Below are 10,006 nucleotides of genomic sequence, written 5' to 3' on the forward strand. Positions count from 1 at the left end.
TGACTTCCTATTTTGGTTAGATCTCAGTGTAAAGAAAACTAGATTACTCGAGTGTGTCGGCCAATCTCCTTAATTACAGCCTTGTTTTGATAAACATTCCTACACAAAGTTTGGTTGAGCAGAACAACATAATTAGTTGGAAGAACTGAAACGGCATTTTGCCCTGCATAGTAGGAGTCCAAAGGAAGAGCCGTGCTCGGTCAAGATGCGTAGTAGGCTAGTCTCTACTTCTAATGAAGCAGTTGGTGAGTAGTTCACGCGGTTTATTTTCGCTGGTTTATTTTCGTCATCCCCCACCATCGTTTTTTTTTCGTCATTATCCCATCTCTGCCAAAAAACCTTTGCCAAAAAAACCCTCATGCCCAGAGCAGATCGATCGCAATTAATCCACGTATAGTAATAAATCAATCCAGGTATGGTAAGGCCATAATTCAGAAAAATTTGAACGGATCAGAACCTTCCATATTGTCGCAAATTATTTAGTAATGTATTTATGTGAAAGAATCAATCACGGTCAAGCTGAGAAAAAAATCATGATCCAATTTGAAAAGAATCAATCACGATCCATAAATCACACGCACCAGAGAAAAAAAAAATCTGACGAAGAAGGTTGCCCTTGATCTACTATTCGATACAACGACCGGAACCACGCCACAGCAGCCATCGCGGATCTCTTCGCCGATCCATCCCACCCCACCTGCTTCCTTCCTGATCCCGACCTCCCGAACCCTACCTCGACGCCAACCGCGCCCCCGCCTCCTTCGACCCACCACTCCGTTCCATTGATCCACTCCGCGACGGCCAGTTCTCGCGGCAGTCGCCGCCCGCTCTTCTCCTCCTGGTCCACCTCCCCACCAAGCTCTCTCTCCTAGATCATGAGATGATAGCGGAGGCACATAGGTTTCGGCTTCTCCACTAATGGCGATATCAAGGGCTGGTGGAGGCCGGCCATCATGGACACGTCTCTCGCCCTCGCACGTAACGAAAAAAATCAGCCAACATGCCTCCCCTCGATCCGTTTCCAACGCGGATAGTCAAAGACGCCCCAGCCGCCATAGCGGAGTCCTTCACTGACACCGAGGTCCGACAGGAGCCGCCGCCCTCATCCCTCTCTTTTCACACTCGCCTATTTAGCTGGTCGTTGCCTCTCAGCGGCGACTACCCTAGCGGCGGTTGCGGGAAAGATGGATCCTTATCCTCCCGAAAATAGACTCGGCGCCCTCGTGATTTGTGGCGGCGGCTGCGACACTCCCTTCCCACGCCGCCGAAGAGGCCCCCAGGGCGGCCGACGACGCCTTTAGCGCGCGGCCTTCCGGAGACACAGCAAGTCTGGCCTACGGTGGGGTGGCGGCATGCGCAGCATGGTCGTCGTTTGATTCAGGAGCGACCTCCGGCTGCTGAACAACCAGTCACTGGAGCACGCGTGGATGGCCTCTGGCACTGTCCTCACCAATGGAGGAGCCTCGCCTACGCTGCAGTGCTGCAGGGCGGTGGTCGGGGTGGTCCGCACCGGCGCCTACAATGTGTGCCTCATCCTAACTGGCAAAGTGATCTTCAGCCTCCCCATCAACTACACCCTCGGCATCTCCCTTCCGAGGATCTGCAAGTCACTCCCCGTCCCGCTCGTTTGTAGAGGTCGGTTCTGCTTGCAACAATTTATTTTCATTGAAGAAATTTACTTCTAATTAACGAAAAATGTTCTTGTTTGTTACATGCTTGTGATGTGTAGATACAGCGACGCAGATCCTAGCTCCAGATATCTTAAATTCTCCTTTGTTGACCTTGCCTTGACATCGCCTCGGTACGGACCACTGACTGTACATTAATATTACTATAGTGAATTAACTTGCAGGGCCTATTGCATTTGCTCCGGCACTGCCCCCCTCTGCATAAGTATCTTCAATGGCCTTCTGATAGTACCATATCCGTATTGAAGTTGCACATTCATTTGTTCTGAATAGATGTCTCGCAATTCTTCCGCACTGTTGCCACCGGATTCGTCGGTTGATGAGAAGGCGTTGTTGCCGTGAGTGGAATCGACGCCGATCATGCAGGGGCAGAGATAGGTGGTGGTACCCATCATGCGTTGGTAGATATGTTTTTGCAAGTCTGTGTTACACTTAGTATTGTGTGCGTATGTATGTAGTTAGACAAGTAAATATGTTTCATGGAGGAAAGAGTGCAGCTCTGTGAAGAGTTCATGAATACTTCTGAAAGAATGATCAGCTGGCAGTCTATAAAAGGTATAGAAATAGCATGCTTGGTCCAAAGTACAACAGTTTGTTGGCTTGCTTCGGACAGTCTTTCGCCGTGCTATATTTGTGAAGAGGTAATATTTTGTATTGTCTACACACATTACTAGCTGGCCTGTGCTAAATGTTCGGTCATTATGCAGGTAATGACATATGAGAAGCAAAGAGGATCAAATGATTCCACATACTGGTTAGTGTGCCTTTACTAGCCCAATTCCATGTTTGAAGCCTTCTATATAGAATGTTCTAATTCATACTGAACTGTTATTCCTGAGATGACAATGGTTTCAGGGTATTATTTGAACTGATATGGGGGGCTACTTCAGATTCCTTTTCAGCAAAATATGGGAACTCCATTTTCTTGCAAGGTAAAAAAGATACAATTGCATCATTCTGAATTTTTTCCGCACATGTATATTACGGAAAGGATGCACACATGTTTTCCTTATTCTGTGATCTCCTGCGATCATCGATTCACAAAGAAATCTCCTGTGATCATTGCTAATTGTCATTTTTTTTCAAAATTTTGGGTCATAGATTATATTGCTAATTTTTATTCATCAAATTCCTGTTCAATCAAAGACATTTGTGATTCAGAACATCGAGAGTTTAGAGGGTTAGAGCTCAGAAGTACTAGCAGACTGCCAATGTATTCAGTCAAAGGCATTTTATTATGTATCTTCTTTACATGTCTGCCAGGGTAACCATAGCATCTACATTGCTTTATGCCTGAAACTGAGAGCTTTGGAACAGTGCTATGCGCTATTGGACAAATAGATACAGAGATACCTATCAGTGGTGGTCAGCAGCAAATACGAGAAATGTTAGATACATCCACACTCTTTCTTGATCTATGGTTAGTCCCCCTCTTGCCTACCTTAAGCTCTTGGTGAATTACCAGATTAAGCGGAAGTGCTAACCTATTGTTGGTAGCAGTAGGAGATGTTGATGTTCCACGGAATTGTTAATCCCATCTCCAAGTTTTAATGTTTGATCTGCGTGTTATTGACCTAAGAGAAAATGGGTTCTGAAGCTTTGATATGATGTATTTCTAACAAATAGCGACAAAATCAATACCTCACACGGGCAATTACTCTTATATGGTTTGATGCTTGAAAAATTGTAGAGTCAGCACCTCTTTTTAAAGTGTACATGATGCAATAAGAAAAAAAAAGCATCTTGAGTACCATGCCCAGGTACAGTTTTAATGCCTATAGCTGTATTTTGTTCCATTAGAAAATACAACTATATTTTATTCCTTATAGGGCAATCTTATACGGGGAAAATTACTCCTGAATGTGTACAACTATATAATGTTCCTACAGATGTATTTTGTTCCATTAAAAAAATAGTATTTCTGCTATCTCAGTTGGATGGCCACTCTTATGTCAATTTGATGGCCACTATGTTTTGCTACGGCAGAAGATTCAACTATATTTTGCTAATACAAGTACAACACTCAACCTCTGCTATGCCAATTCGATGGCCACTACATATTCAGACGGGCAATGAACCAAATAACTCTTTCACTGGGCCACTGATAATATTATTGGTCGAGCTGATTAGGGAAGTAAACTATATACAACAATAAAGTGAAGTTGAACTGTTTAGAGAAGTAAAATATACAACAATAATCTGAAGTACACTTGGATCCAAAAGATGTTGGTGGAAATACTTCAACAAGCTTGATGCATTCATTATTCTGTAATACTAGGATTAACAATGATGTCGCTGCTGGTTACTTTGCAGGTAACAATGTTACGCTGATGACATAGTTTATTTAGCTCACAAGAATGGCTGCTTATCGTTCAAGAATCTGGACAACTACTTCTATTTCGTATTCATACTAAAACTTCTATGAAGCAACAAAAATTCCTTCTTGTGAATTTGTTCTGAAGCTACTAAAATATCCCCTTGTACTAAAATAAGATTTCTACTCAAACTTTGTCAAGATACTAATTTTTACTTGCTTGCTCATGCCTTAAAATCTACCTTGTTGCCGAAATTTAATGCGGAGCTCAAGGGAAAAAATGAACCAAGGAGAAGGGAGCCAGAGAAGGAGAATTAAGATGTGCCTTTCACTTATAATTTCTAAACACTACAGGAATCATGATATCATGTTAGCATAATTGCATGGTTACGTGTTAGAAGTGTGAGTGTGGGAGGCTTGGCCGGGGGATTGTGAGCTGGAGATGGTGGAGGAAAATAAACAAGACTGATTTGACTGTAAAAAAATGTTGATGTGCTTTTTATGAAATATTTGGCCAATCCTGGGTTGCAACGTGGGCACATATTTTCGTAGTTCTATATCAGTCATATCTGACAGAGATCTGGATGTTCGGTATATGATATGTAGTATACTATGCAGACCGCTGTTAAATATCATATACCCACCCCGTGTACTACATATCATATATCCACTCTGCACACTACATATCATATACCCAGTCTAATGAACCATGCGGTTCTGGCATGAAGAAAAATCCGTAGATGGATTTTTTTCATGGTTCATGGGACCAACAACATTGAAAGAGCATTTCAGCTGTATGATTAGGCTTCTTGAATTCTGTCATAACCCTCATATCACGTGAACTGTCATAACCCTCATATTACGTCAACTGTCATAACCCTCATATTACGTCAACCAAAATGCTTTGTCAGTTTTCCCCAGGTTCATTTAAAATTACCACAACAATAATACTGCTCGCTTATTGTACTAATAACTCCTATAGGAGGAGCTTGCAAGTATGTTAAACTTACACGGGCAGGAACTTTGGTTCATGGATAAAAGTTGCATGATTAGCCAAGGTATGCCTGAACCAATCCTAACCCCCACCCCCCTACTATGAGGATATTAACAAAGCTGTACGTAGGATTGTATTTTTTGCTGAATTATTTGCATATCTTCTACCCCTAAAAAGGGACTTGGTAGCTTCCCCTTCCCCTTCACTGAATTATTTCCACGCCCTGCAAGGGCTGCAACCAGTCACATCCACACTGCTCCTTCTCTCCCTCCCCAAATCGCCATGGATTGCGTGCTGCTGGCGCCCCTACTCTCTCACTTCCCGAGCCTCCGTGGATCTTGTGTTGTTAGAGTTGTTCCTCTCATTTCCCTGGCCAATAATTTTGCAGTAACAGATGTCATCTGAAGCAAATAAGTGCCTTTGAAATAATTTAAGTTCCCTTGCCCTATTAATTAGCTTGTTGATTTCTTTTCCTTGATAAGAGAAATAAAATTAATTTTCTGTAACCTAATTTAACAGTGGGAGTCTCTACTGCTGTCATTTCTAAAAAAAAGAAATGAACTTAATTATGATAGTGTTTGCGCACACTTGCTGGAACTTAGATACTGCGGCATGCATCTTAATCTCTTCTTTGAAGTTAAGGCCATTTGTACATACTTTTTGATGTACCTGCTATTTTGAACCCATAAACTTAATGTTGTGCTTGTAGTGTTGGTTCTGGATTTCGAATGAATTTTAACTTGTGGAACGATATCCCATGAACCACAAATAGTAATTTGTAGATTGATATTCTGCTGGTTAAGAAAATGTACTTTCTGGTTTATGATTTCCGTTGATTGAAATCTACATCCTGATTAGTGTTTCTATCTAAGAATTTGCAAGAAAATATTCAACTCAAGGGAAAGTGAACTTTATCTATTTCCATGTATCTGGTTTGATTAGCACCTGGAATCATGTTGAAGTGTCTTCATACTTGGTTTTGGAGTTCATGCTCTAAAATGAACTGATATGCTTGTTCATGGTCCAAATTGCTTGTCCGAAGAGTTGATTTCTTCATGAACAGAAATTGCATGGTTTAGCTGCTCCATGCAACCTTTTATCTTATTTTTGGATAACCTGACATATCCTTTTCGTGTCTATTTACTATACATGTTTTTCTCTGTAACTAGAGATCGATCTTGCTCCGTAGGACTCAACTCCGCTGGCCTCGTCATCCTTTCCGTCACTGTGGTCGTCCATGTCGAAGGGCTTGCGCCGAGGGAAGCACCATGGATCCATTGGACCCCACACCTGCGTCGACCGATGCTTTGTCTATCAGTAAGCAAGAAATGCAAGCATCCTTCTAAATAAGATATTAGCTATCTTGAGGCTGAAATGCATCCTTCTAAGTAAGATATTAGCAATCAACAAAAAATGACAACAATTTTATTGAAAACTAAAAACAACCTTGCAATATTGATACAAGGAAACAGAAAAAGAGGCGAAAGCATCACATGATATATATCATTGCGTATACCATGGATGCAAAAACAAAATGTAATGATCGCCCTCTGCTGTGATGGTGTGCATTTCTTGGCATCGGGAACCTGCTTTGGATACATAGGAGGGGGGGGGGGCGACACTGGGCGGATGGGGAGACTATGGTGAGAGGAACGTACATGCCGGATGTCGTGGTATCAAGGGAAGACAACAGTGGCTGCGGCGACGCCATGGCAAGGAGAACAGGCCGGGGGAATGAGAAGTGAGTGTGAGTGTTGCGCGGTGTGGTGATAGAGTGAGAGAGTGAATTGCTTTTTAAGATAAGAAGAAAAGGATTGGATGTTTTCTTTTTTATAGGGAAAATCACCTCTATGCTATGAGAGAAATTTCATATTTTTTTATATTAGTGAAAAATATCACCAACCCAACAAGTCATTTTGAACAAGGATTCAAATGCGACTCACTTTACTAAAAAGCATAATGCCACTCACTCCCGACTAAAAATGAGCACATGCTTGCATTTAGCATACGACCAATTGTATATGGAGCTTTTTTAATATATGTTTATTGTTCACTTTAGATCAGAGATAAAACCTCATGCCTTCGGATGATGCTTTAAAAATGTCGCTTGACAAAGCTTTATGATGGACTAGACTGAAAACTTGTTGAGTTCTACAAAATGGGAAGAGATGCATACAAATAATTGTTGTTCTTCGTATATATCTTGCACGTATTTTTAAATATTTTTAGTTTTGGAGATGAGAGGGATGGGGATGGACAAAAGTAATCCATTAAAAGGGTGTCGAGGCGATGTTTGAAGGGACCAAAATTTCATAGAGTTTTATGCAATAATACATGTATATATATGCAATAAAACAAAATTGAAATGTCCGTGGCAACGCACGGGCATTCTACTAGTAGTCATAGTGGGAGTAACTTATCTACTCCCTCCGGTTTACAAGGCTTAAATAAAAAATCTCATTACCCAAGACAGATGGTGAGTGAAGGAATGTATATCGTACTTTACAAAGCTACTCAAATTAAATGATGCATTAATTTGAATTAATTGCAGTGCATGCATGATTGTTTGCTAGATGAGTAGTAACATTACATGCATTGGTGAGTTCCTTTTTAATTATGGCATGCAAATATTCGATGCGCCTCGGAATGTCAATAGGAGACGGAGATGAGCCCTTTAACTCAGAAAAACGAAAAAATTTGAGATAAGCCATGTAAAACAGAAAGGAGGAAGCAGTAACATAACACATCCTAATATAAGTTTACTCATGTGGCAAATGTTAACAATATGTTATCGTAACATAACGCAACCCAAGAAAAATGAGTCTATAACCTAATAAATGCAACCATCTATGATATTACTTCTATGATACTTTACACTACGAAGGTAGTAACACAGAGTAGTGTCATATGCATGACACTGGTCGATAATATTGAACTGAGGGGATCTCCAAAACCGACCCCTAAAAGTGACGGAACATACATATTGGAAGAAAGAAAGACGATCTCGCCTCCAGCTGCCAGGGCACTTTCCTCCGCCACCGTCCTCCGATGGCTCCCCTCTGCCGACGACCTTGGTCGGCGGTGGTGTGGGGGTCACCGGAACCACGCACGTGGATCGTTTTAGGCATTAAGTAGCTTAAGTTTTGGGCTATTCATCGTCTTGGCTACGACAATGACGATGGCAACACCGAATGAAAATTCTTCAGATCCTTCTTGACGAGGCAATCCACATGGGGGCTGGATTTGGAAACCAGTCTATTCAAGAAAATGATGGTGCGACAGCGGCATCCTTGTGGCGGACCTGTGTCCTCGGACTCCGTCGTTGCGACGGTGTTTGCTCCAGCGTCGCGCGGAGCTTAGGAGGTAGTCCAGGAGTAGATGCAGATTGTGGTCTGCATCGGCGGCATGGATCGTGTGCTGGGTTTGTGGTTCGTGGAAGGCTCGTATGGTTTCCTCCTCCGACGTCTTAGTCGTGCAGGGGTGCCAAATCTGGAGTGTCCGGGGTGTTGCTCCGATCTGATTCGTTCAACGGCAATGGCTTTGTCTTTATTGGTGAGCCACCTTGGATGTGACGAGCTTTGATGTCAAGCTCAAAGGATTCTTCGGTCTTCTTGTTTGTATTTTTACTTCTTGGCTGATATTCTTATGTGTAAAGGCTAGCGTTCGACTGTCTTTTCAATTTTACCAGGTCGGTATGTACATGGTTTATACTATGATCCTTATGATATAAATGAGACAGTATTACCATGAAAAAAAATGCATGACACGAGAATAAGTTACTGCCCACTATGAATAGCCGTAGGAGTAACATGCATGCATTGCGCAGATGTCAACCCTCTAGAATGGCGTAGTAACATGCATGCATTGAGTAGTTTACATAGATGTCACATCTACGCATATTTCAGTGATGACTAGCACCTAGATCTGATCTGGGTGCCTATAAAGATGCATCCCGGCTCCTTCCATTCAGTACACCAGTAGCTACAGTTCTCTCGTGTTTCTTCTCAGGCTAGCTCAAGGTTTGCTTGCCGTGTCCACGGCGCAATGGCGTCAGGTGCAGGCCCTCTTACTCTGAAGCTGGCCGCCGTCGCTGCCGTTCTCGCCCTGCTGGTCATACCTTCCTTGGGACGCTGTCCTTCCCTTGGCCCGGCACCACCGCCACCAGCACAGGCGCCACCGCCACCACCGGAGGCCATACCACCACCACCACCACCACCACCACCACCACCACCGGCGCAGGCACCACCACCACCACCACCACCACCGGCGCAGGCACCACCACCACCACTGATGGCGATACCGCCAGCGCCTGCGCTGGGTCCGGGGCTAGGACCACGGCTCGGATGCGGTGAGTGCCGCGTACAGTGCTTCCCGGCGTGCCAAGCCTCCCATTCCATGGACTGCAAAGAGGTATGCGACAACGATGAGAGCCGCTGCAAGGAGTGCAAGACCCCAGCGATCAAAAAGTGCAAGGCCGTCTGCACGGGCAGCTGTGACTGCAGTGCTGAAGCCGACAAGTCATGCAACTCCGAATGCTCCTACAATACATGCAGCTACTGCGCGTACAGCCGTGGCAAAAGCTGCAAGAACGACTGTGACAACTACTGCAACAGCAACTGCTGGGGACCATAGCCTATGGTAGCCAGTGTTGAGTGCTGACCGGCCGGACTATCCGGCTATACATGTACTCTATGGTCAACTGTGTTTGCTTGCATGTATCGACGGAAGGATGTACTTCCTCCAATCCGTATTACTTATCTTAGATTTGTCTAGATACATACATTTATACAAATTTAAGACGAATAATATGGATCGGAGGGAGTACCTGATAATAATATATACACAATCAAGTACAATCACAAGGCTATATCCATTCTTATTGTACCAACTTTTCGTGTATACGTATGATGAATCTGGCACATGTGCGAATCGGACAAGCGGAAACGGAACGCGAGGGCCTCCCGGGTCGCTCTCCCGCGAGCAACCCGGGAGAGAAACCTTGCCCGCACA

The 10,006-nt window shown here is 43.6% G+C and overlaps 1 protein-coding gene across 3 annotated transcripts; it reads left to right on the forward strand.

The window, feature by feature from the left end:
• The first annotated feature begins 478 nt into the window (after window positions 1-478).
• LOC123163208 (non-specific lipid transfer protein GPI-anchored 21-like) lies at window positions 479-8,319 on the forward strand. 3 transcript variants are annotated; one of them, XR_006481782.1, is made up of 7 exons: window positions 479-1,635; window positions 1,730-1,801; window positions 1,962-2,329; window positions 2,396-2,442; window positions 2,544-2,620; window positions 2,952-3,108; window positions 6,186-8,319. XR_006481782.1 is itself a non-coding variant. In XM_044580951.1 (2 exons), the coding sequence occupies exons 1-2, from the start codon at window positions 1,428-1,430 to the stop codon at window positions 1,789-1,791; spliced, it is 270 nt and encodes an 89-aa protein (XP_044436886.1). In that variant the 5' UTR covers window positions 479-1,427; the 3' UTR covers window positions 1,792-1,954. The 3 variants fall into 3 exon arrangements, 1 of the variants encoding a protein (XP_044436886.1); XR_006481781.1 differs by having other exon boundaries at window positions 1,962-2,442; XM_044580951.1 differs by lacking the exons at window positions 1,962-2,329; window positions 2,396-2,442; window positions 2,544-2,620; window positions 2,952-3,108; window positions 6,186-8,319 and having other exon boundaries at window positions 1,730-1,954.
• The last annotated feature ends 1,687 nt before the right edge of the window (window positions 8,320-10,006 follow it).

The sequence above is a fragment of the Triticum aestivum genome, chromosome 7B, assembly GCF_018294505.1.
Source record: "Triticum aestivum cultivar Chinese Spring chromosome 7B, IWGSC CS RefSeq v2.1, whole genome shotgun sequence".
Classification (NCBI taxonomy): domain Eukaryota; kingdom Viridiplantae; phylum Streptophyta; class Magnoliopsida; order Poales; family Poaceae; genus Triticum; species Triticum aestivum.

Bases quoted from the DNA above. Each gene is read 5' to 3' on its own strand.
- LOC123163208 (XM_044580951.1), top strand. From the start codon at position 1,428: ATGGCCTCTGGCACTGTCCTCACCAATGGAGGAGCCTCGCCTACGCTG. The intron at 1,636-1,729 runs GTCGGTTCTGCT...TGTGATGTGTAG, and splicing joins CGTCCCGCTCGTTTGTAGAG to ATACAGCGACGCAGATCCTA.